Source organism: Suillus subalutaceus, assembly GCF_016647625.1.
Source record: "Suillus subalutaceus strain FC151 chromosome Unknown DFJ58scaffold_31, whole genome shotgun sequence".
Classification (NCBI taxonomy): domain Eukaryota; kingdom Fungi; phylum Basidiomycota; class Agaricomycetes; order Boletales; family Suillaceae; genus Suillus; species Suillus subalutaceus.
Window position 1 is genome coordinate 143,009 of NW_024540280.1, and position 25,399 is coordinate 168,407.

Sequence of the window (25,399 nt, forward strand, 5' to 3'; positions counted from 1 at the left end):
AAGTCGGTTGCTGTATGTACTTTGTGCCAATCAGACCAAGTGGCTATGGGATGAGTCAGTACTTGGCATGCAGCGTGGCAGAGCAGATTGCCTAAGTTTGACTTCAGAATTTCAAAACAATGGCTACTAATTGTTGGGAAAGACCCAGGGATTAGGCGCCCATGGGATATATTTATCTTAGTTGGATTTATGTGGCCGCGTCTGGCTGAAAGACGTGCCGTCGCGCGTTAACGTTTGACGGTCACCAGTCAGAGCTCACGCCACCTGGCAGGTCATGGTGATAAGCTATGTGATCAGATGATACTTGGCATGGGAGACTTGAAAGGACCCAGTGGCACCAACTGAATAGTGGGGCTCCAGCAAGCAGTGTAACGTACGTAAAGTGCGGAGAAGTTTCGGTCAAGAATTAGTCCGGGCTCCAAACTGCAAAGTTGCTGCAAAGATGAACTTCCTCATTTGCGTGCTGGCAAAGTTCCGCTAATGGGGGCGGATGCGCCCACGGTCAACGGGCATAGCGACGGTCAAAGTTTGCATGTGAGTACGGGCGGATCATGGTACACAGCGCAGTACGTTTTCACAGACCCCGGCACACTCCCGTAAGCCGTTGGCGCTGCGGAGGCGATTATGTGCATGGAAATCGGAAGCGGGTAATGAAACACGACTACTAGGCCAGAGAAAGGGAAGCGGTATACCCTAGTTCGGGGAATGATGCACCGCACTAATATTACAGATATGGCTTGCACTTGGGGTGGACTGCGGTGCCAGCAGAATGACTGAGGATAGCAAGAATGATGAGCAGCTGGGACGAAAGGAATATTAATGCGGGGTAATGCGGGGCAATATTATTTCTTTGAATATTTGTTGTATTTTTATTATATTTTTATTGAAGCGGACCGAGTCGTGTGAAAAGAATCGGGTAAATCGGAACGAGAGACCCCGAAAGATGATACGAATTGAGAACTAAAAAAAAAGAGTTTGTCGTGTGGCATTCGTCTGCCTGGCTGGACCAGATCTTTCTCTTGCCCTCCATCCATGCAATTGCAAGAAATGGCTGTATTTCATCTTTAAAGAAGGCGTAAGCCGCCAACTTTGTAGCTCTCTAGCATTTAGTTGTGCTAGTTAAGTTCTAGCTATTCCCAGCAGCTCCTTTCCCCCGCTCCTCCTCCTTTCCCATCCTTTTTTAATCTAAATTTCCGCCATCCCAAATCCGAACTCGGCTCATCGTCGTCAAGCTTGTTCTCAACCAGCTTCTTGCTTCTCAAATGTAAGTCACATACTTGACTTGTTCACTATATACCGTCATCTTTCAACCAACGCGACATCCCATCCTGACCCTATTCGTTAGTGCACACGAAAGGTTTGCCATATTATGGCCAACTATACGACCGTCTTACTCGGCTCTGTAAACACCGTTCCTGATGATACCGCTGTATCGGACCTTCCCCGTGGTCAAGTCGATTATCTTTCCCATGAGTGGCGAGAAGAAGATGTATGGCGTTCATGGCGGAGCATGACTCGTCTAAAGAACGAAATCACAAATGGAATGAGGTTGGAGAACGCTTCCTGGCGCACGTGGTGGAAACAACGCAACAAGCTTAGCACTGTTAGCCCCGAGACCCTTAATTGGTGAGTTCAACGCCCTTTTTGAATTCCATACGCCCCTTCCTTGCTCGCATGGTTCAATTCGACCAGTCCCTTTTTCATTTATGATCGTCATGCACGAGCCCCGCAATTTTGCGGAGCCCTGCTGCCATGTGTTCAATAATCATCTAACGTTTTCTCTTGAACTAATCGTTGTGTTAACGTCATATCGTATTTCTTTTTCAAACCCTTTTGGTACACTTTTACCCAACGTCATACCTTTTACTTCATTTCGAACACACCCTGACAAATTTTACAGGCTGAAAGATTCTGATGTTACGTGGCTATATGGTCCTCTTCACACGGCAGATTACCCCGCCCCCGCCCCCAGCCCCAAACCATCAGCCAACACTGCCGCCGCTCTCGATCTCCCCATGCTTTCGTCATCCCCGCCCACTACAAAGCCAATTCTAAAGCACCGTTCTATTATGGAGCTTCTTACTTCCGACCTACCTTCTTCTCCCAAGTTTAGCCCACCTGAATCGGAAGAGGATGAAATACTTCATATTCATTCGGATCACGAAGCTCCGAAGCATTTGACGGGGCCTGGTGTCGGAGGAATAACAAAGAGGCCACCTCTCACGCACACTAAGAGCGATACGCATATCTCCCGCTGGGGCCTCAAACGTGATTGTAGGCGGGATTCACCTCCGCGGATCATTGCATCTGGAACTCCTGTTATCACGACTGAGATGGCCCCCGCCTCCAGGCAGGGGTCACCAGATGCTGCGATTGTGCCTGGCCAGAAGCGGAAACATATCAGCTTCAACACATTCGTGGAACAATGCATCGCGATCGAGAAGCCAAAGAAGAAGCGCACAGTTTGGAATGTGGAATATACCAATTCCAAGACAGTGGGTTCGAACGATTATAGTCAAGGCTATAGTTTTGAGGATGATGGGTCAGTCTTCGGTTGTTCCCTTATGGATGTATACTTATGGTTCGCCGATCAATCTTTCTTGACAGGTATGATGAGGACTCCGAAGATGGGATCATCGACGAAACTGACGAGCTTCTTTTTGGAGATGAAGACGAACGCCCCAGCTCACCGTCACATCTTCATGCATCTTATCCTCGGAGTACTCCTTCCCATCCTCGGCCTTCCCCACCGCCACAGAATACTTCCCCTGTATCCTCTTCCACATCGGAGGAAGAAGATGAAGATGAAGTCCTCGAGATGCGCGTTAGGCATGCTAACGCCGGGGGCATGCTACCTTCCAGATCATCCTCGCACTCTTCCTCGTCGACCTCCTCTTCCTCGCGGTCCCGTCCACCCAAAGCTCGCTCCGCATCATATACGCATCACACGAACGGTACTTCGGTCCATCATAGGCGAACAATTACCGGCGCCCTCATGCGCACGCCCAGTTCAGATAAGGAGCTTGTCACTATCGCGCTCATTGCACCAACCATCTTGAAGACTCGAACGGAAGAGGATGAGCACTATCCCTATGCCCATTCTCATGGTTACCCTCATCCACCATCAAGTGGCAAGTGGTATGCCTACGGTGCGCAGGACTCACCCGTGGAGCTTGTCTACGTACCCCCAAGCTATATTTGTGCGGACATTGACGGTGTAGACGGCGACGGGGTGGTCGACGACATGATGGCCGAGCGATATCATAAGAGCTTGAAGCCAGCGCAGTTTTTCGATGGCCCTCTCGTCGCGTCTCCCAGTCCGGATGAGGATGTGCCAATGAAGGAGGTTGATACTCGCACATACTTTGAGCAGCATGAACGAGTTGAGCCTGAGGCTGACGGCCCAGAGAGCGGGCTCCGCTACTCCCATGGTGGCGCAAGAAACATTCCTATTGTGCGGAATTTGGGACGACCTGAAGTCGTCGTGAGCTCTGAGGATACCTCTGGAGAACGCTTATCGCGTTCCGACTCGAGATCTCGTTCTAGATCGAGGTCTCACTCCAGGTCTCGCACACCATCGCCTTCGTTGGCATCCATACAGGCGCCGCCCCAAAGTACAGCAGTCCCTGTACCCAGGTCTAGCTCGTTCTCGTCCCCATCTGGATTACTTCAGCCACCTGACGTGCCTCGTGGCCGGTCTGCGTCGTCATCGACATTGTCCTCACAGGCCGAGGGGCAGCAGGCACGAGGACGGAGTGTCACACGGACGTCTTCGTTCTCAGATCGTGATAGTGAGAGTATGGAAAGACTTGGGAGCCTCAGCCCTGACGGTGGATTTGGACTGGCAATCGGAATTGGCAGTGCTTACATAGGTGGACGAGAACGGGACGCGCGCAGCGATCGTCAAAGGGAGGGAGTCGTACGCGTTGTGGAGCGAGGTCGGGATCGTGTTGGGCGCCGAACAGATTCGAATTCGGGGTCAGGTTCAAGTTTGAGCCCGGAAGATCCACGGGTACCTACTGTGGTTACAGCTTCACTACCAGAACCACCGAAGAAGAAGTTCACGTCTGCGTCATCCTCGTCTTCTGATTCTTCAACGATATCAGCTGTTTCTGTGTCGACTGTGCGCCCGCCACCTCAGCTTGTGTTGAACACGGGACCTAGTACGCAGACTGGTCTGATGCAAGCTGCTTCTGCTTCTGCCACCTCTGTATCATCCTCGTCTACGGTCATACCCCCTGCACCTAATCAAGCGCAGACAATCAAAGAGGAGCAAGAGTGCATCTCGCGACAACCTACGCCTGCCAACTCACCTATCCTGGCAATGCGCCCGGGCTTTCCCTCCCCGAAATCCTATTCCGCAGCGAATTCGTCACGGCATGACCGTAAACCGTCGGCTGGTACGTCGAGTAGTCCTACAAGGGACGACGATCGACAGCAGGGTGGACTCGTTGGGCGCGCTGTCGAGATTATGGCCTTCCTAAATTCCTTCTGGCATAGTGGGGCACAAGCGAGTGCCTCGCCATGATTCTCGTTTCGAAGTCTAGAACCCCCGGTCATCAATGCGCCACCGCGAGCACAACATGTCATGATAACACCATGGCAATCCCCTCCATCTCCCCGACTTTGACGCTTAATCACACCATTTACTTATCACCGCTATTTTGGAACTATTTCGTCTTCGCTGGGTCACATCGTACATCGCCCATGGTCTTCGCTTCTATCTTGGCTCTCTGTTGTGTTCTTCACCGGTACATATTATATATCACCCCTTGGACTTAGACCTCCAACCATATAACGGGCTTCCGTATTTCCTTTTCTCCGCATATTACTGGTACCCCTGTCTATAAGATTAATGGCTAGCTAGCTACTCGTTGCACTTACTCGTACTGACTACTTTTGGCTTGTACATAGGATGTATGCTGTATCGTTGACACGCTGTGGTCGCGTCCTTGCAGATGCTTTGTCTATTACATGCGTGGTTGTATGATCCATGGTGTTCATAGAACAGTTTTGTGCTTAATGATGATAACGCATGCACAACCGAGGATGGGGTGATGTCAGTGCGTTGTGAAGTATGTGCTTCCCACAAATTGTTTCCTTTGGTCTATTTGTATCGCACTCTCGATAGATCAAGTGCTATTACGATTCCAACCATGCCCGTGCCACGTAGTATAATCCAGCAGATCAAGCAGGTCATCCCTCCTCTGAACGGTACTTTGCATAAAGGACAATCAGGTAACGACCATTCCTACTCTGCAGCGAATGTACATGACCTCTACCCTACTCAGGCAGAGTTGGTGTCCTCGGAGGAGCTTTGGAGTGAGCATTATCATCGGGATGATCCCATGGTTGTGGGGGTTGACTGTTCTGCAGTTACACTGGCGCACCATTCTTCGCAGCAATATCTGCATTACGACTGGTATATTCCAGTGTATCAACGTTTTCACAAGTGTATATTAAGCTCTCATATGCAGGGAGCAGACCTTTCGCATGTCATCTGCTCGCCCACAGCTGCTCAAGCTATCAAGTCCTACTCCCCAGACCTGATCGTGCATCCCATTCTTTCTGAAGAAGCGTGAGTCCGTTCACGTACTTCGTAGTTTCATCTGACCATCGCAGATCATACGCAAAAGTGGAGGGTGAACTCAAGTCCCTACTTTCCCGACTGCATGTCCTTGTTATGGGACCAGGACTAGGTCGCGAGGAATATATGCAGACCTATGCTCGTCTGGCGCTGTCTATCGCTCGCGAACAGGCTATGTTTGTCGTCCTCGATGCTGATGCTCTGTATATGGTTGGGAAGGAACTTTCTCTCGTCAAGGGATACTGCCGTGCGGTGCTCACTCCTAATGTAGTCGAGTTCAAACGCCTGAGTGAATCGGCGGGCGTTTCACCAGATGTACCGACAAAGGAACGCGCCGGCGAGGTTTCTAAACTACTTGGAGGTGTCGTGGTGCTGGAGAAAGGTCCTACTGATTTAATCGCGAGCGATACTACGGGTGAAGCTGCTAGTCTTGAGGCGAGTAAGCTGGATGAGGGCGATGAGGAGCGGCAACGCGTGAGGGAGGTAGTTGAGGTGGATGTGGAGGGCGGGTTGAAGCGGTGTGGTGGCCAGGGCGATGTTCTTAGCGGAACGGTCGGGGCGATGCTTGCGTGGGGGAAGTGTTACGAGGACGGTGCCTTTGGGTGAGTCTTGGCTTGGCGCTGAGATGTGGCTGATGCCCATTGGTGGATAGTGATGGGAGTATTCCTACTTCTCGTCTCCCGCTTCTGGCGGCGGTTGGTGGAAGTATGGTTACTCGAACTAGCAGTCGAATGGCGTTTGGGCTGCAGGGAAGAGGTCTTGTCACACAAGATATGCTTCCGCTGCTTGGCAAATCTTTCTCAGAGGTCTTTGGAGAAGACCTGTGGGCTGGAGATAAAGACAGGCTCTAGGTTTAAAGACAAGGGAGGATAGAAGACACCTGCATGTACAATAGAAGAAGTTCCACTCTACATACACTTTGTTTGGGAAGAGGAACACTTTTCGCGGGCTCTGACGTGATTAATGTGACAGGAAGAGGGGGAATGATGGACAAGTCTTCCCGAGATTGGGCGGGACCTGCGGGGGCAGCCGAGGAGGGTAGGAGGAGCCTAACCCCGAGGCACGAAAAGACATGACTGACTTATCACAAAGAAGCAACAGATCATGAACCATTCTGGAAAGTTGGCGAGCACTTGACATGCGGTTACAGACTACTAGAAACAACAATTGAGTATCAATATTTTTGAGAGGTGCGGTAGAATGCAACCACGGCGAACTATCGTCGTAGCACGGGGCGATGCAGCCCTCGTTCCTCGATATTTTCATGAATCATTACGTGCTTTCAGGCCCAGGGTCGGAATTTAAATGCACGTGATGAAAATCACATATCATGTGCTCGATGATAAAAGAAGACAAGTGCGTCAGTTTTGAGGTCAACTCTCCACTCACATCAATGGGCTATCAAGTCAAGGAGATTTCAACCAAGCCGTTCGACGGGCAGAAGCCTGGTACATCAGGACTCAGAAAGAGGTATTTACTAGGCCGATCACGCTGATAAGCCATACTAATTTGCATTCCAAAGGGTGAAGGTGTTCCAGCAGGAGGTACGCGATAGTCTCCCGCGATAATCCTGAGAGATGATAGATTTCCCTCTTTTGTTATCAGCATTACACAGAGAACTTCATCCAAGCTATATTCGATTCTATCAAGGCGAATGGTGCGACGCTCGTCATTGGAGGCGATGGTCGTTACTTCTCCCCCGAGACCGTTCAGACTATCCTGAAGATCGGATCTGCAAACGGGGTGAAGAAGTTGATCATCGGGAAAGATTCTATTCTTTCTACACCCGCTGCATCGAATGTAATCCGCAAATACAAGGCGGATGGTGGTATCCTGCTCACCGCGAGCCACAACCCCGGAGGCCCCAACAACGACTTCGGAATCAAGTACAACGTCTCTAACGGTGGACCCGCACCTGAAAATGTAACTAACAAGATATATGAGATCACGAAGACTATCCAAAAGTACAAGGTTATCGAGGCTGATCCTGTACGTTCATATACACCCATTCATCGGAATGACCTTCATCGGTGATCAGGTCGACCTTTCCGTAATAGGCAAGACGAGTTATGGACCAACTGAAGTCCAGATCATCGACTCAGTAGCAGATTATGTCGAACTCCTTCAAGGTATCTTCGACTTCCAGCTCATCAAAGACTTCCTTCAGAACAACGCCGGGTCCTTCCGTATTTTATTCGATGGATTACATGGTGTTACAGGCCCTTACGCACGCGCGATATTAGTGGACACCCTCGGGCTCCCTGAAGCCTCTATTCAGAACTGTGTCGCACTCCCGGACTTTGGCGGTGGTCACCCCGATCCCAATCTCACGTACGCACACTCACTCGTCGAGGTTGTCGAGGCGAAAAACATTCAGTTCGGCGCGGCGAGTGACGGCGATGGCGATAGAAACATGATCTACGGTAAGGGCGCGTTTGTCACTCCCAGCGATTCAGTCGCCATTATCGCGGACTGGGCGCATGTTATTCCATACTTCAAGAAGGGAGGCGTGAAGGGCCTTGCGAGGAGTATGCCGACCAGCAAAGCGATCGATCTGGTTGCCCAGAAGAAGGGCCTGGAATATTTCGAGGTTCCTACTGGTATGTCGATGGTGCTAAGATAGCGCCATACGGTGCTCACAGCCATTGAATAAAGGATGGAAATTCTTCGGTAACCTCATGGATGCTGGACGTCTTTCCATCTGCGGTGAAGAGTCTTTCGGAACAGGTTCAGACCACATTCGTGAGAAGGATGGTATCTGGGCAATCATGGGTCAGTCTCGGTCTCACTCACATTTACAAATACTCACCGCCAGCCAGCTTGGTTGAACATTATTGCTGCTGCCAATAAGGAGTCGCCAAATGAACTTATCGGCATCAAGGAACTGCTGAAGAAGCATTACGCTGTTTACGGACGATCATTCTTCAGTCGATATGACTACGAAGAGGTTTCCTCCGAAGGTGCCAACAAGCTTGTTGCACTGTTGGATGGCGCAATCACTTCATCATCGCTTGCAAACAAGACTTACAAGTCGAAGAGCACCAATCAGGACTTTACCATCGTATCTGTCACGAACTTCAGTTACACAGACCCGATCGATGGGAGTGTGAGCAAGAACCAAGGACAAGTTGTGCTGTTCGATGATGGGTCACGAGTGGTATTCAGGTTGAGTGGTACTGGCAGTGCTGGTGCGACTGTTAGGTTGTATGTGGAGAGGTATGTTGGGCCGGAGGCCGGCGAGAAAGTGTTAGCAGGTGACACTGCCGAGGGCTTGAAGGGCCTCATTGAGGTTGCCTTGGAAATCAGCAACTTGAAGGAGTTCCTTGGTAGGGACGAGCCTACCGTCATTACGGTGAGTACATCTGCCGAAGGTGATTTTAGTTGCTGACAACTTGATCTGCAGTAATAAATCAAATGTCGCATCTCTGAACGCAGATAAATTGATTCTTGTAGATATCTTGTACCACCAGTGTATATCAATAGTCTCTTCCATTGGATTAGAAGTGGCTCGTATACCCGCAGGGCCGCATACCAATAAGTATTCGAGAGATAGACAGAAAATGACCCCGTGGACAGACGGCCCACGAGATAATGAATGTAATCCTCCAAGGTTCGAACTGCCCACGTGTGACATTGATGTGTGCCGTAGCAGGATCACGTCCCGAATGCAACCCGAATGTATCATATTTCGCCGCAATGTTCGTGCTAATGAATACATGCCAGCTAAACGCGGCGAAGCGCACCGCGCGCGATGATTACCTGTAGCAACATCGCACTGGTGTAAGCCTATCGGAGCGAACAATTTCAACTTGGTTCACTCACCGAACAGGTCTCGTTACTCATTTGATGGTGTCTTGCACAATCAAGTCCATAGCTGCCCTTCTCCCTGTGGGTCCAGAGACCCCAATAAGTTTGTTTAGTTTTGCCAAGTATTCGTCAGGCCTTGGACAACCAAACCGAAATGTTGTTGCAGCACCATCGATTCACCAGCGCAGCCCAATCACTGTTATTATAAATGGAAACCACTCTCGTCATCTGTGATGGATATGATTTTGGTGTCGTGATGTGTTTGATCCTCGATTCTAGAGCCTGGACCATTCGGCTTCTTCTGATCGTTGGCAAGGCCCAGGGCAGCAAAATCGAGGGCCGCGCTGAAGAGAGCCCTAAGATCCAGAGAAAGCTTGGAGTCGTATTCCTTGCCCTATACTACTTATGGTCGTGAAGAGCTCCTATGAGAAGGTCGTCGAGATGTGTGACAAAGAAAAGGGTTGTCAGAAGCGCAGGCCAGCCCTTCTGAATCATAGAACGCACAGCAATAAGGTGGGAGTGCTACGAAGCAATGTGATCATGTTGTTTATGAAAAGTGGACAATTGGGAAGAAACCCAGTCTGAATACTTTCCATGTCTACGCCTTGGATGCACCGTCACGCGGTGGCATCGCGCGGCAGTCTATGACATCAAGAAGGCTGGAAAAAGGTTGCCACTGGCCACAAGCTTAGGATGTGCCGCTGTGGGACCGATTGCAAGGCGCAAATTAACGATTCCTTCACAAGTTGGGACCAAGCTTCTACTTATGTAAGATATGTGACACTCACACTAGTCAGCCAATGAAAATCGTTTATCGTTCACTGTATCATTTTTTCCTAGTGCTCAAATTTCTTGGGTACAGTCCTGGGGTTTGGACTGATGGTCAGGTGCACAATACGACAGTCACAACATCGTTGTCTTCGGCGTTCGCCCAAGTTTGCTCTTTGATGCTCGCTACCGTTCTTGACAGTCGAGTCGTGTAACAAGTTAACTTCGATACAATTATAGCACGGCAGACAAAGTGGAGGAGTATTGAGCGGGATTGAGCGGCCCTGTGGAGCTGTCAACCTTGCCATCAATCTTTATTCTAGATTCCAGCAACGGAGCGTCCCGTCTGACCTCGATGTGGCCATCGAGCTCCAACAAGCTGCACTACTCTTCACTCCCCCCGGTCATTTTGATCGAGTTATGTATCTCAACAATCTTGCCCTCAGCCTTCAAGACAGATTCCAGCAGTGAGGCGTCCCGTCTGATCTCGATGAGGCCATCGAATTCCAACAGGGTGTAGTACTACTTCTCAGTCCCCCTCGGTCATCATCTTCGATCCGCGTCTCTCAACAGTCTGCCCTCAGCTTTCAAGATAGATTCTAGCAGCAGGGTGTCCTGACTAAGATGAGTTCCATCGGGTCGCAGTACTCATCTGTCCCCCCGGTCCGGTGATTTTGATAAACCCATGTCTCTCAACAATTTCGCCAGCAGCCTTCATATCAGATTTTAGCACTAGGGACTCCCGTCTGACCTCGATGAGGTCGTTGAGCTCCAACGAGCTACCCATCCCGTTCTGGTCATGGTGAGTCTGGCCGCCTCTTTCATGTACCCCACACCCGCAGTGATGCATCAACACCTTCGCTTGCAGCCTCTTTCGTGCATCCCGCGCCCGCTGTCACCGGTCACCATGTGAGTCACTTTGATCAAATTTTGATGCGTCAATGATCAGCGTCTTTGTTGATCGATAATACTGCCGTCCCGTCCCATTTTATCCGCCCTACTATCCATATGTCGCTACCCAGTTCCATTGCAATAGTATACTACAGTATATGCAATTAAATCAATAACCCATCTCATTCGTGCCGCATCCACTCTTTAAGTCTAATAGGTGTAGTAAGCCTGATGTAATGAACCTCCGACCGAATTCAGCCAAGCGGCTGACAGGGTAACAACCGGAACCCAGACACCCATACCAGCCGGAGAGTCTGCGACAAACTTTCCCCCAGAGTGTCTATTTTCCGGACGTTATAAGTCGCCCACCACGTCAAAGCTCAACGAGGAGTAGGCTCGACTCTGTTCAATTGAGTAGATCACGAAAATTTCAAGGTATTTGGGCGTCTCTTGGGCGGCCTTAGCACCTCTGGCGCTGAGAACCCTGACAAATGGTTTGAAGTCAGACGGCTATATAAGTTAGCGCTCTGTACCTCAGAAGGTGTATGGGGGCCGTGTGCGTGTGCGTGTCCCCGTCATACGATGGTGTCCCAACTTTAGGCGTTGCTACTGACCGCCATGATGAAATTTCGATTCCTTGCTCATATTCTCAGAGCATTTCAAAAATGGCTTTTACGACTTGCTCGCCATTCTGGGAGTTCATTATCTGTTTTCTTGTCTTCACTCCGTCTATTTGCTCCTTGTCGTTCAAAGCCCGGAGTTAGGAGATCGACCACCCAACCTCGTCTTTCCCGGGGAGCTCTCCCGCGACCCCTCGAAATGGACATCGTAGAAGATGATACATATACTTGTTGCAGTCTTTTGCCTCCTGGTGAAATACAGGAAGTTGCAAGAGAGCCTCTATCTCCTTCAGATTTACCTTACGGAACAATTTCTCGACCATCTCTACCCTCGCGGCATATAGTACGAGAGAATACGTCGATGTCTTTACCTGAGACAACGATAGGATATCCAGGTGCCGCTGGGACAAACAGACATAGCTCTAGGTCAAGTTTGATCCTGAGTATGGGAGAGAGCCCGGCGAGATACGCCACATACACGAAAGGGGTTCGTTCTCGCCGGGTCACAATTTACAACTCCATCGCAGATCTCCACCGTAGATCTACAGACCCTGTTGCTGTTCCGTTGGATTTGTCTAGCCAGGCAGCACCAGTATCCGATCCGGTTATAGGTGGTCATTACATTACTTCGCCTTGCAGCGACGAGCAATCGGATCCAGAGCAACGAGGCCCAGAGATCGGCATGGTCTATGACAGCCCGCTCATGGGCCTCCTGGTTGCAGAGGAAGTCGGGCGATATGAAAGATATACACCAAGGTCAACAACGACTATCTCCTGCATTGACTGTACTGCAGAGCTGAAATTGTTAAAAGGAGTTCTTTACCGTCCCAAATCATTGTTCCTGCCATGACAGTGAAATTTCCCCTGCACGAGTAAGCTATATTTTCATCATTTGTTGCATCACCTGAAATATTTTAAGCATGGCTGTACCCCCAGGATGGACTACACTTGTGCATCCGCAAGGTTCTCGCTACTTTGTGAATGCAGAAAGAGTGTGTCAACTTCATGTGTTATTGATGTTCTGAGTCACAGCTACAATAAACAGCGAACATTCACACAAATGAATATTTGCGACGAAAAAATATACAGTGACATAAAACACTTCATGGATTACTTGCTGCGTTCACTCCGTGATGAAAGTGAGGGTCTGGAGCTTGACATGGCGCAGGTGGACCTTGTGATCGAGCCGAAGGTTTCCACCGATACCAACACAGTGGTTTGTTGCTATTATTTCGCCAACCACCGTGATAGATGCCTCTTCTGGTTGGATGAGTACAGCACCGAGGATATTCTCTCAGAATGCAATGGCGTCGAGAACCTTTCACACATACGTGCGTAGTCAATGGTTCTCAGTGTTTCTGGATTTGATGATTTGTCTTGGTTTTCGAACTCAGGGCTTGCCATCCAAGCACAATATTGGTGCGTTGTGCTAGGTTGTAGATTGTTGTAGTAAAGTGACATACCCCATAGGAAACATTGTGATTACTTCCCTTACTTGGTCCCAATTACACAAAATCTTGTTGATGAGGTGAAGGATATGCTGATATATGCCGAATGTGGTTAGTACTATCTTACACCTGGTAAACGTGATGTAATTGTGAGGTTGCGATCAACAGACCACCTAACCTCTCGTCACTCTACCGCGCCATTCGATGTCATCGAAATCAGAGACTATATATCTATCATAGATATGATCAAGGGTGCGTTCCGTTGATACACTTTCATGTGATCCCTTTTGAATCCCGTGTGCTCATACTATTTCCCAAAGTCCATCCCCCTGCGGACGAGAGCACGCAGCGATGTCACGCTGCCATTGTCATTGGTAATGCATCATTGAACTCAATCTCATCTTGATGCTGACTATTCTTTAAGGCCGAATCATGTATGCATTCAGTCAGTGCTCTATCATTGGTCTTTTTAGTTGTCGTTTATCGAGATTTTTCAAGGTCGCAATCACTTTATCAACTCTCACGGGGAGAACTGTGTGAGATTGGCCTTTGAACAAACAGTCCATCCATACGCACCATCGTTGTTGATAGTTATTATTGCACCCCTTTTGTTTTTGGACCCTATGGCTCTAGTCCGAGAACTGCACACAATATTTGTTGACAATATGCCTTCCTCAGACCGGTGGAATACATTCAACTTAAACCTGAATGGGCAGCTTCAGGACTCTACTCTTCTGGTAAATCTGCCTGTTCATTGTCGTGCCGCACGTGCAACTGATGTCGAACCAGGCCACTGTCTTACTCAATGCCAATGTTGGGTTTCTCTCTATCGGCAGCGTTGATGCGGGTGGTAGATCCCCATGTTCAGGTGGCAAGCTACATGTCTCTTGTTTCAAGCTTGGGAAGTATGATTCTTGGTTTGTTGCTTGTTTCGCATAATCGAACCATGGGCCAATTGGGCACAGTCCTTCAAACGGTTGGTAACTACAAATAATGATCACAATGATTCTCACGACAAATTATTCAGGAAGTTTTTCTATCAGGACTTGGCGAGAAAGAACGCAGACTGGAAAGGCTGGCCATAATTTACAGCCTTCCGAAGACGTTGCTCATGTGGGGGTAAGTCTCATCTTAATATACTAGATGGATGCCCTCATTCAAATGTGCTAGTATGGTCTTCTTCTTTGCGGCATTCTCCATCCATTGGTGGAGCCCCGGAGATCAAACTACCAGAGCCGTTGTTGGTTCTGTGATAATGGTCGCACTTGTAACGATCTTGTACGGTATCATTCGAGCCAAGTTCGGAGGAGATCGCTGGTGGCGACCGCTGGTACTGCCACTCGCAAGAATCGGCGTGGGACTATCAACTTGTCTGGCTGACGCTATGGAGCAAGTCATGATGTCCACCGGGATGAGAAAATCTCTCATTGTCCAAGATCCTCTATCACACACTGAAGGTATCATTCTGGCTCCACCCAGTTTTCCTGCATGCCACTTTCAAACAAACGCTGAGGCAGACATTTCAGGGTGCAGCACCTCCCATCCAACTACTCCACCTGATTCACTACCCAGCCCAGACGATCATGAACACCATCCCAACTCTTCTACCCCCCCAACCCGGTCATCCCAACCCACTACTTCTGTGGATTTACCTGCACAACCACATGATGGCATTCCCGCGCTTCCACCATCAGATCCACATACCAGCCCAGGCGAATTGTCAGGCGTTGGCTCGTTGCGGCAGATTCGGGATATCCAGCTTGTATTCCGATCTACTGCAGAGGTTCGCTATGAACCTGATGCTGCACCCTCAGGCGTGCCTGGCCCTTCTTGTACAGAAGGAAGGGAGGTTGCGAACTACACCGCCAATGTGGTCGAGGAGCCAGAGGGATTAGAACCTTCACCAAGCTAGTCTGGTCTGAGCACAATTCTGCCTCCTAGAAGCGCTACTGATGATTATTTTCCATCATATACCAGCGGCTCCGGAGTGGGCGTGTCGTGAAAAGACAAAAAGGGTTTAGCTCCGCTGTCCTCTTGAGCAAGCGAAGGGCAATTGTATAAGCGGACAAAAAGATAAAATCACCACAAGCATTTCAAGCTTGTCTAGAAACCCAGGGGTCATGGTGATGCACTCGACAACGATGATCATAACAAAGTTCGACCGTAGCTGCTAGCAGTCCAGCTGGAGAATTCAAAATGTTTCTACAGATGTGGCCGCGCAATTACATGGAACATATCGCCGACAATATCTACGTGCAAGTGACCACTTCTAAGATGGCATGCACGACTGAAGCAGGGTCGATCTGAGCTTCTTGAGTAAGGTCACCCTGGAGCAACAGGTGAAAGACTGTCAGTTTCGAACCGCCTATAAATAGATAAAATGAGACATCGGAAAAGAAAAATACAAAGATAGAGCGTACCGATCATTCCACCAGGCGATGTAGCGAATGCCTAGGGAACGAACCGCTGTTTCTGCCTCGCGAGTAAAGACGTCAGGGGAAAACATCTACGAGAGCTGAGTGCCCTGATGACCTCATAAACACGCTGTCAGCGAGGCTATCTCCATAGACAACCAGAATGACCTTCATGCATGTCAGTCGTAGCGCAATACCTTTACAAGTGATGCAGACTTACATTGGACTGGGCGACGGCTGACAACCTTTCCGTTCAGTGTCCCTCTGAAGACTATGTTGACCTCAAAGTCGTTGCGTTTCAAGAGCGTTGACCATTGTGGTAGGCTCTTAAACTGCTTGTGGCATCTTGTCGAGATATGTAAGTGACTAGTACCGTGAAGGCTTTGTGCGTGGTGGTTTACATGCAAGAACTTGGCGATATTCTGCGTATTTGGCTCCCACCATTCCTTTGACGCATCCAGGCCAACAAGCGGGAGAACGAACGGAGGCACATTGTGTGCCGAATGTGCAGTTGCACCAAAATCGGTAAGTCGACCAGCTTCTCGAAACGAAAGGCATTTCCATGAGCACATAAATTTCCCAATCTTCTTTATACATCAACCCGAGTAATGGAAAAGCGGCCTTGAGAAGATACTACTATCCGAACGTTGACGTCTAATGATGGGTCCATCGAGGTCGGGTTGGATTCCTTTGTGAGTAGGAAGAACGGACGTCGTAGCGGACGGAAAGGGCCTAGAGACGTTGACGTGCTCAGGGAGCGGTTGGAATGTACACGTGCGACACTCACAATCCTCCATATGAACCAAGTATGTCTCTGGCTTGCTCCGACAGCATGTCCTATTCTCCTGGAAGCGGAGCTTCGTGCAAGTTATCAGCAGCAGATGCAATGGAGCTCAACGATAGGAGAATCCGTCACAATGAAAACTGTGCCATTGCACATTATTATCCTACAGGGGTTGCGATAGGCAATATTGTCAGTCATACGTTCATAGGCAGTTGCAACGCACCTACCAGCGACGTGTTTCACTATTCGGGTTTCATGCGTGTCTTTGCCCCAGTGCATGAAGCCATCATTTAAACTGATGTTTTCGAAGATAGCTTGTTTCTGCGCCTCAACTACACAATCGGTCTTCAGCCATATATTTCCTTCCGAGGCATCTTCCTTCTCCTCTTGCTGCTTATGAACACTGGATGTGTCTCCCGTCAGACACCAAGTCCCCATATATTTCCATGTCAAGATTACCGTCAGCGGTGGGATTTGAGGATATGCCAGGCAGGTTAGGATCAAGTTGGCAAAGAAGTCACAAATCACATCGAAGTTGTAAAGACTAAAAAATCATGACGGAGAACAGAACGAGTGTAATATTCCGTCGACTGAGAGAGTAAAGCCGAGCCATTTCAGCTCAGACCTGTGTAGAAATCAGAGCCGTCCTGTCGAACGAGTGCAGAGATAGTGACTGCAATATCATGATGTAGTGTAAATTCAACAAGTACAAACAAACATATCGTCTGACATCAATGGTCATGTCGGTACCAGAGATTAATCGATTACATCTGAAACACAACCGGATGCATACGATACTATTGCGAGAAGCTCGAATATAATAAGTATTAAGGTAAGTTGTACAGAAATCTACGTCTCCTGGCTGGCGTTACTTATGTCGAGAAATTTACGGTGGCGCTCAGCTCGGTAAGCCGGCGTTTGATCGTGCATATACACTGGCAGTTTCAACTGTCGGACGGCCTTCCTTTGGCACCACGGTGATAGAGCGTTAGCCTCTAGAGCCTCAGGTGAACTCTTGGAACTGGGCCAGTGGACCATAGCCAGTTTGGTTTCAGCACTAATGCCATTTTTGACTCATTATGTACAGCATTTACCACAACACGTCAAACCTACCGAAATGGCAGCTGACCGCTGTCCCGGAATATAAAGGGTTGTTGGTTGTATTGAGGATAGGATAAAATTGGTCGGGACCGAGTTAGATTGGTGACCAGCCCGTCTATGACCTAACTCGGTCCCGACCAATTTCGACGGTTTGCCTCATAGACGGACTGGTCACGAGTCTAGTTAGGTCGCTGAAGGCGTCAATGGGGGCAAGGCGGATTGTAAACAAGGTTCGTGAACGTCATTAATTTCAGAATTTGATGTTTATTGATAAGATCTCATACGCATGGATAACGTTACGCACTAACTACTATTAGGCATCAACTTACTACTGTTGCAATCCTTTGGACCACCGCTTTCCTCTCGTTTGCCTCGTGTCGTACAATTAACGATCAACGTCGACTGTCAACGTTTATTCGACTCCCACTGAGCGTGGGTGTCGTGAATCGACCAACCACGATATGGCCAAACCACCAACCTTGCATTGAATTTCCTCCCCTATGTTTTAATTACTGTTTCAATCAACCCCTATGCCCTCTTTCTGTAAGTTGTTTCTCCCGTTTAAGTTACCGCCCTGGTTAATGGTGACCGTTACTGGCACTTGAGTTTCAACTTGTGTATTGGCTAATCGTCTTCCATCCATCCAGTGACTGGACTTTTGTCGTTGGCTTGGATCCCACTGGTGGAAATGTCATCTACGTCAATCGGACACACAGTCTAAGGGACTTGCATATGTCAACGTCTGCGACAACTCGTTTATCCTTGCAGTTGATTCAACCAGCACCGTCGCTGCCAGCGGTATGCGCGCCTCGTGTGTAAAGACCGTGTTCGTTGTATCTACGAGCCTGATTACAGTTGCAGCATCCGCATCATGTCTAGGCAGAGCGACAACGACGGTTTCTTTGTCTTTGACGCCTCCTACATGCCTGTAGGTTGCTCTACGTGGCCTAGTTTCTGGACCGTTGGCCCAAACTGGCCCATGGAGGGTCAATCGACATTGTCGAGGGTGTGAATAATCAGGACACGAACAGATGACGCTTCATAGCGGCACAAACCAAACTTGCACCAACGAAAAGACAAATAGTGCCTACCAGTTCACAGGTCAGATCATGGGGACCAACTGTTACAGTACCACACACGGGGACTCAGGCTGCAGCATCGAGGACATGAACACAAGGTTCGTATCGTACTATTTATCTCTTTCTTATGCGCCAATCTGGACCAAATGCTTCTGCGCGATAGTTCTTTTGTGTTTGGTTTCAGCGAATGATATCTTTGCACTTCTTTGGGACAACTCCTCTGGCATGTCCATGTGGCACATCACTCCGGCTGACATCCCTGCGAATCTCATAGCCCAAACGCTCAAGCCCTTCCACATGGGGCACTTCAGCCTGATTCCGATCTTCACGAACCTGCGACATCACGACCGACTTCTATGATCATAAGATGATCATCGACACTACTATCTGCGGCAATTGGGCAGGTTCTCATGCTTACGCCCGAACTGTATGCCCAGGAACGTGTTCAGATATGGTCGCCAATGCTACTAACTATGCTGGTAAGTTTGACAGGATGCCGGATCATTTCACACTCTCGGTGTTCCGTTGTACATGAGGTGGGTCATCCGTCGTCTACCAGTATCATTCGCCTCAATCCTTCATTGTCAGCATCTATAAGCATGTTCAGCATCCTGTTGACAATGAAACAGACTGATTTGTTGTACACTGTTAGGATCTTAATGACCGCTTTATTATGTTAAGATGTCCAAGAAGCATACGAATTATGGTAAGTAGTTCACCGCCATTCGAAAACTAGGGTTCAATGTTCACACATGGCAAAGACTACACTACTATGGACATAGAGATTGAGCAGACTTGGATAAGCCGGCTCGCTTGAGAAGAATCCAGCAGGGTTAGATCGCCACTGATTAAGTCTAATGTTAATCACAGTGGAGTTAAGCGTCCAGTCGACCATAGTGCGCCTTCTCAGCTCATTGAGGTACTGGATATGCAATGGTCAACTGGTCATCCTTGAATCGACTTCTGAGGGATTCTCTTTGCTATGGACGGCTCACACGTGTTTACACCAGATCTGAAGTAGCCTTCTCACAACTGCAGTGTGCCAACGTCTCTCTGCACGTTTGGTGCGTACCTTCCCCACAAGTGTAAAATCGATGCAGAATTTCCGCGCGTGCACTGGCAGAGTACATTCTTTGGAGAGCAATTTCCGACCCCGTGTGAATATGGACCATGTGTTACATAAATGCTTCCAAATCTCTAAGTACCAAAATTGGATTGGGAAGTCTAATACTGAGCTTAAATCAGTCTTCAAGCACACTTCATTTATCCGGTGCATGTCGCTTTTGTGACTTCTGGTTTACACCATTTCCATTCCACTGCATGTTTTGAAGCTGCAAACGTTGACAAGAGAAATTGACTAACCAGTCCTGGAATACAACGAATGATGGTTGGATTGAGGACAAAAGGCCTGTTTAGCGTGATTGGCGCCCCGATATTATAAGGTCGCCGAGTGTGGCCGAGGTGATTCCAAGGTAATGCGGTGTGGCGGCTCGCAGCAACGAGGTTCGTGAAGCCGTTACTTTCTGATGTTTTAAACCCCTTGAACGTTTCATCAGCGTTTCTTTATTCCACTTTCCACATCCTTCTCTTTAAATTTCTCTATTGCTTCAATCTTTTCGTTTAATCCTTTGGACGACTGCTTGCCCTTACTTTCTTTTGCCTTACGATGCACACACTCTCTAAGCTCTTTCTAGCTGCTCTCTCATTGACCACCCTGGTTGGTGCTCACCAGTCACGCGCCCATTCGCGTCACCGCCGTACTGCTGTCCGTAGACAGTCTACCAACAAAACCTACACCATTCAGGACTTTTATCAGGGGGAGGATTTCTTCAAGTACGTACCACTTATCATATATGCAGTTTCAATGCGGAACTCGGTTAATTATCCATCTAGTAATTGGGACTTTTTCACTGGTTCGGACCCCACCAGTGGCAATGTCAACTACCAAAGCCAATCGGCCGCACAGTCTAAGGGACTTGCATATGTCAATGATTGTGATAATTCGACGGTTCTTGCAGTTGATTCAACCAGCACCGTTGCTGCCGGCGGCAATCGTGACTCGTGCGTAATGCCCTTGTTCATTATGAGTTATGAGTATTCATCACGAATACAGTGTTCGTATCACATCTCAGAATAGCTACAACGGCGGTCTCTTTGTCATTGACGCCTCGAACATGCCTGTCGGCTGTTCTACGTGGCCCAGTTTCTGGACCGTTGGTCCAAATTGGCCCTCGGCGGGTGAAATCGACATTGTCGAGGGCGTGAATAACCAGGCGACAAACCAGATGACGCTTCATAGTGGCACGGGCCAAGGTTGTACTATCGGAAAGTCAAATAGTAGTACCGATCAGTTTACCGGCCAAGTCCTCGGGACCAACTGTTACAGCACCGAGAATGCGGACTCAGGCTGCGGCGTTGAGGACACAGACACAAGGTTTGCTCGCATTTCTTTCTTATGCGTCAGCTGGGACCTAATATGTCCTTGTGGCAGGTCTTTTGGATACGGCTTCAACAATGCGGAGGGTGGTGTCTTTGCACTCCTTTGGGACAACTCCTCTGGCATGTCGATGTGGCACTTCGCTCGTGCTGACATCCCTGGATGATCTCACGGCCCAAGCACCCACGCCTTCCACTTGGGGCACTCCGTCTGGTTTCTGGTCTGCAGACACCTGTGACATAACAGACAACTTCTACGACCACCAGATGGTCATTGACACTACTATCTGTGGCAACTGGGCAGGTGGTGCCTACTCCAGTTCTGGATGCCCAGGAACGTGCTCAGATATGGTCGCCAATGCTACTAACTATGTCGGTAAGTTTTCTCATATTTATTTATGTCGCACCGCTCAGTGTTCTTTGATACTGTTGTAGATGCCAAGTGGATTATCAACTATGTCGCTGTCTACCAATGAACGTCCCCCTTAAACCTTCATTATTTGCATTGCATTGCATCATACCCATATCATACCCCTGCTTTCATCACAGCACATCATCATTTACGTCTTTTATTCTTTGTTTTATTAGCAGGATCACTGTCTGCATATGCTGCGCTGGTCGCTTTCTTATTTGTTGCACATTTCGAGGAATCGGTCATACAACATCCATCGACGACTTACGAATAATTAGACACAGCCACTCGGAATACATCGCTATGCCTGAGGCTTGCATGTTGTATGAATCATGTACATGTTCTGAAACTTCTGCTGTGGGAGACTATTGGCGAGATTATTTCAAATCCCGACCCACAATTGTCATATCACCTAACTCTAGAGTCTCAGAGAGTTGCAAAGACCAGCTATTTCCTTCTGCCATCGTACAAGCAAATAAGTGCACTTGATTGATCTGTCTCTATCAATCATCCTCTCGGCAACATAGCCATTGCTATGTACTTGCTCGTACATACCGTGAGCACTGAAACTCGAAGGAGGTTCAAGTGACCCAGTCTCAGCATTGGCCGGCTGGTTTATCCTCTCGTCAACCTGAACGTAACCGACAACGTTGCAACCTGCTTGTTTCAGGTTGCACGTTCCATGGGAAGTTTTTCAGATCTATGTGAGAACGAGAAGAAGAATCCCCATTTCTTCATCCCTGCGCGTAGCGGGCGCCGGGCGACGAACAAACGTTGCAGTCTTAATCTCAAATTAAATTCTGTTTACGCTATTCAACTCCAAAGGTCAGTGGTTCACAGTCATGGGACTCCTCAAATACCATGCACTGATATTCTCAGTTTGTCGACGTTTCTATTCCACCTGTGCTCTCGTCCGTACCGTAGTGTCATGTACCGCTCGACTACTTTCAACGCTGTCGAAACCTTGGCTATCATTATCCTCAGTCGTTGTACTGAATCGTTCACCAGTACTTGGGATGTACACCCCACTCCTTCGTATTTTTTTGGTCCACTGGGATATCTGGTACCCTCGTCGATTTGATCATCGACCACAATTCGGAAGGAGGATCATGATGAGGCATAAATCTGCCATGCGCCTTTTCAACGTTAATTTTCAGACCCGAATATCAGAGTTCGAGAGAAGTAATTCATAACTGCCGCCTACACATACAACCTGCCACCTGGAGATACTTCTTTACACGCGGCAAACACACGGACTTGTGGGAGATGCTGTACCTCTGCATGGAGGCAACCGTGGATTGCGCGTGACACACCGCCGCAGTTAGCAACCTCGTCTGATTGGATCGTGATATCCAACCAGCAGCGACATCGAGTGCCTGTCATATGTCGGAGTGGCGTAGACGGTAGCTCTGAGAGGCTAGCTCAAACCTGGGTTCAAACTTTTGCAGGTGGAACTTCGATTTAGCCATCAGCAGGGTTAATGTTGCAACTGCAGATTTTGTATCCATGATGTACAGCGAAGTTATGGGTATGGACAGGTTGCAGCAGGAGACGATGCCAATATACATAGGCAGTACTAGTAAACGAGCAGGGTCAGGAATGTGGCATAGTAGCGAAAAAGTAGGTTTCGTTCGTGATTAATCTTGCGGCGAACTTTTTTGAAGTCTCGTACGATGTTACACATACCTATACTTAGCAACCGAGCCCCCTGTGACGCATGAACACATGGCGGTTACAGTGGGGTAAATTAACAACTTCGCAAGTTACCCGACCACGGCCCTGTGACGCGTTACGGTTGCCTCCAGACACATACTGGTCGAGTCTCGCCGACTCTCCCACAGCGACCTTCTGAAGAATGCTATGTAGCCTTCTGTCCGGCCGCTCAATGATATTGGCAGTTGTCGTCGTTACGATTGTCACGTACGTTTACTGGAAGTTCGGTTCCATCCAAGCCTCTAGATTTTACTGCTGTTGGCAGAAACGGCGGCTGACGTTCTCAACCGGTTTGATGCTACATGTCAGAATAGGCTGTGATATAATGTACGTCTCAACAATTCATACATCAAACGACTAAAAACATGAGTTAGAAACCACATCATACGACGCTCGAACGCCGGGTACAGTAGACGGCGGTCGCAGTGCGATCTTTGGAGGTTAACTTTGTTCCAAGTGAATTTCATAATATTCGCGTCTAGGCCTACTTAGTACCTCTTACTAGTGCTCCATCTCAACCCTGATCGACCCGCCCTAAAACCGTCTAATTTGGCACCGCGGTGATAATGCCCAATAGCGCTTGAGTCTCGAGGACTAAGTAAACTCTTTCAGCCAGCATTTTAGTCGTGAATCTTTTGACTCCTGTTGTTTACAGTGCTGCAATTACAATCTATGAAACTGCAAACATCGACAAGGAGAGATGACCTATCAATTTCCGGGATACAAGGAGTGGTTGGATTAAGGACAAGGCGCTGATATTAATCAGCTCCGCGATCATGATATGATAAGATACCGAACTTCGGTGAGCGACGCGAACACGAAGAAACGACTATTGATCTTCCTTCGATTGGTCTGCTTAGGGGGAGGCTAGCCGAAACGAGGTGATGGAATGCAACCTTCATGAAGGTGAACGTCATTTCTTATGTTACAAGCGCAATAAAACCCCGTGGCCAATGTTGTTAGCAACGTTGCATTAACTACCCCCCTCCTGTTTCACTGCTGTTTCATTGATCCAGACGACTGCCAAGCTTTCCTCATTTGCACTGTGTGTGATGCATTCTTTCTATAAACTCTTTCTAGCGACTCTCTTGCCGACCACCCTGGTTGGTGCTCACTTATCTTCACGTTCTTGCCCTATCATTGGTACACAGTCAACTGCCACAACCTACTCGATCCAAGACTTTTACCAGGGGGAAAGTTTCTTCAAGCACGTGCCATTTATACAGTTTTAACTTGTAACTCGGCTAATGGTGTTCTATCTACCTAGTGACTGGGACTTCTACACTGGCTCAGACCCCACTGGTGGAAATGTCATCTACCAAAACAAGTCAGCCGCAGAGTCTAAGAGACTTGCGTATGTCGACTATTCCGACTACTCGACGGTCCTTGCAGTTGATTCAACCAGTACTGTCGCTGCCGGCGGCGATCGCGACTCGTGTGTAACAACCATCTTCACTATAATCTATGCACTAAGCCATAGCCACAGTGTTCGTATCACGTCTCAAAACAGCTACACTGGCGGTCTCTTTGTCATGGACGCCTCCAAAATGCCCGTCGGCTGTTCTACGTGGCCTAGTTTCTGGACTGTTGGACCAAACTGGCCATATGGGGGTGAAATCGACATCGTCGAGGGTATCAATGACCAGACGAAAAATCAGATGACGCTTCATAGTGGCACAAGCAACGCTTGCACCATAGATACGGATGACTCCGATGAGTATACAGGCTCTGTCATCTCGAGCAACTGTTACAGCACCGAGACCTCGGACTCAGGCTGCAGTATCAAGGATAGTAGCACAACGTCTGTATCTCTTTTTCTGTGCGTTAATTTCAACCTAACGGTCCCTGAGGTAGGTCTTTCGCGTATGGCTTCAACGATGCAGGGGGCGGTGTTTTTGCGCTTTTGTGGGACAATTCCACTGGCATGTCAATGTGGCACTTCGCTCGGGATGACATCCCTGATGACCTCACGGCCCAAGCACCCAGACCTTCCACTTGGGGCACTCCGTCTGGTTTCTGGTCTGCAGAAACCTGTGACATAACAGACAACTTCTACGACCACCAGATGGTTATTGACACTACTATCTGTGGCAACTGGGCAGGTGGTGCCTACTCCAGTTCTGGATGCCCAGGAACGTGCTCAGATATGGTTGCCAATGCTTCCAACTACGTCGGTAAGTTTTCACTTGATGCTGAATCGCTCCGCATTGCTCAGTGTTCCGTTGCAGATGCTAAGTGGGTCATCAACTACGTCGCCGTCTATCAGTAAACGTTCGCCTCAACCATTTATTTGTTTTTTACTCTCTGTTGGGGAAGGACCCTATGTTGGACATTGCAAA

General features: G+C 48.7%; 9 protein-coding genes across 9 annotated transcripts; 8 read left to right on the top strand and 1 right to left on the bottom strand.

Annotated features, from left to right (window-relative positions):
• The first annotated feature begins 1,184 nt into the window (after window positions 1-1,184).
• DFJ58DRAFT_269673 (uncharacterized protein) lies at window positions 1,185-4,698 on the top strand. The gene is made up of 4 exons (XM_041379584.1): window positions 1,185-1,264; window positions 1,346-1,626; window positions 1,901-2,542; window positions 2,608-4,698. The coding sequence occupies exons 2-4, from the start codon at window positions 1,370-1,372 to the stop codon at window positions 4,526-4,528; spliced, it is 2,820 nt and encodes a 939-aa protein (XP_041245810.1). The 5' UTR covers window positions 1,185-1,264; window positions 1,346-1,369; the 3' UTR covers window positions 4,529-4,698.
• Window positions 4,699-5,092: 394 nt separating this feature from the next.
• On the top strand, window positions 5,093-6,539 carry DFJ58DRAFT_778400 (Ribokinase-like protein). Its single transcript, XM_041389624.1, has 6 exons — window positions 5,093-5,238; window positions 5,292-5,322; window positions 5,377-5,422; window positions 5,478-5,578; window positions 5,623-6,189; window positions 6,240-6,539. The coding sequence occupies exons 1-6, from the start codon at window positions 5,157-5,159 to the stop codon at window positions 6,436-6,438; spliced, it is 1,026 nt and encodes a 341-aa protein (XP_041245811.1). The 5' UTR covers window positions 5,093-5,156; the 3' UTR covers window positions 6,439-6,539.
• A 395-nt stretch (window positions 6,540-6,934) lies between these two features.
• On the top strand, window positions 6,935-9,347 carry DFJ58DRAFT_269704 (uncharacterized protein). Its single transcript, XM_041379585.1, has 7 exons — window positions 6,935-7,057; window positions 7,110-7,131; window positions 7,193-7,576; window positions 7,626-8,187; window positions 8,243-8,359; window positions 8,407-8,939; window positions 8,991-9,347. The coding sequence occupies exons 1-7, from the start codon at window positions 6,981-6,983 to the stop codon at window positions 8,991-8,993; spliced, it is 1,698 nt and encodes a 565-aa protein (XP_041245812.1). The 5' UTR covers window positions 6,935-6,980; the 3' UTR covers window positions 8,994-9,347.
• A 1,112-nt stretch (window positions 9,348-10,459) lies between these two features.
• On the top strand, window positions 10,460-10,633 carry DFJ58DRAFT_657691 (uncharacterized protein; the record flags this gene model as incomplete). Its single annotated transcript, XM_041381994.1, has 1 exon — window positions 10,460-10,633. A coding segment is annotated over one exon (174 nt), but the record flags the coding sequence as incomplete, so codon positions are not given.
• Window positions 10,634-11,607: 974 nt separating this feature from the next.
• DFJ58DRAFT_778417 (uncharacterized protein) lies at window positions 11,608-15,477 on the top strand. The gene is made up of 15 exons (XM_041389625.1): window positions 11,608-12,477; window positions 12,593-12,665; window positions 12,719-13,004; window positions 13,068-13,092; window positions 13,144-13,232; window positions 13,290-13,373; window positions 13,442-13,495; window positions 13,546-13,566; window positions 13,620-13,858; window positions 13,911-13,958; window positions 13,990-14,097; window positions 14,149-14,240; window positions 14,292-14,578; window positions 14,648-15,037; window positions 15,099-15,477. Exons 1-14 carry the CDS (start codon window positions 11,672-11,674, stop codon window positions 15,031-15,033), a joined length of 2,598 nt encoding a protein of 865 aa, XP_041245814.1. The 5' UTR covers window positions 11,608-11,671; the 3' UTR covers window positions 15,034-15,037; window positions 15,099-15,477.
• An 844-nt stretch (window positions 15,478-16,321) lies between these two features.
• DFJ58DRAFT_778428 (uncharacterized protein) lies at window positions 16,322-17,001 on the bottom strand. Its single transcript, XM_041389626.1, has one exon. The coding sequence runs from the start codon at window positions 16,755-16,757 to the stop codon at window positions 16,407-16,409; it is 351 nt and encodes a 116-aa protein (XP_041245815.1). The 5' UTR covers window positions 16,758-17,001; the 3' UTR covers window positions 16,322-16,406.
• Window positions 17,002-18,118: 1,117 nt separating this feature from the next.
• On the top strand, window positions 18,119-18,750 carry DFJ58DRAFT_778430 (uncharacterized protein). Its single transcript, XM_041389627.1, has 2 exons — window positions 18,119-18,231; window positions 18,282-18,750. The coding sequence occupies exons 1-2, from the start codon at window positions 18,221-18,223 to the stop codon at window positions 18,430-18,432; spliced, it is 162 nt and encodes a 53-aa protein (XP_041245816.1). The 5' UTR covers window positions 18,119-18,220; the 3' UTR covers window positions 18,433-18,750.
• A 1,415-nt stretch (window positions 18,751-20,165) lies between these two features.
• Window positions 20,166-21,411, top strand: DFJ58DRAFT_725952 (glycoside hydrolase family 16 protein; the record flags this gene model as incomplete). Its single annotated transcript, XM_041385309.1, has 6 exons — window positions 20,166-20,332; window positions 20,393-20,560; window positions 20,613-20,933; window positions 20,991-21,082; window positions 21,117-21,311; window positions 21,371-21,411. 6 exons carry the CDS (start codon window positions 20,166-20,168, stop codon window positions 21,409-21,411), a joined length of 984 nt encoding a protein of 327 aa, XP_041245817.1.
• Window positions 21,412-24,307: 2,896 nt separating this feature from the next.
• On the top strand, window positions 24,308-25,329 carry DFJ58DRAFT_725953 (glycoside hydrolase family 16 protein; the record flags this gene model as incomplete). The annotated part of the gene is made up of 4 exons (XM_041385310.1): window positions 24,308-24,495; window positions 24,547-24,861; window positions 24,915-25,234; window positions 25,289-25,329. The coding sequence occupies 4 exons, from the start codon at window positions 24,308-24,310 to the stop codon at window positions 25,327-25,329; spliced, it is 864 nt and encodes a 287-aa protein (XP_041245818.1).
• Between the last annotated feature and the right edge of the window lie 70 nt (window positions 25,330-25,399).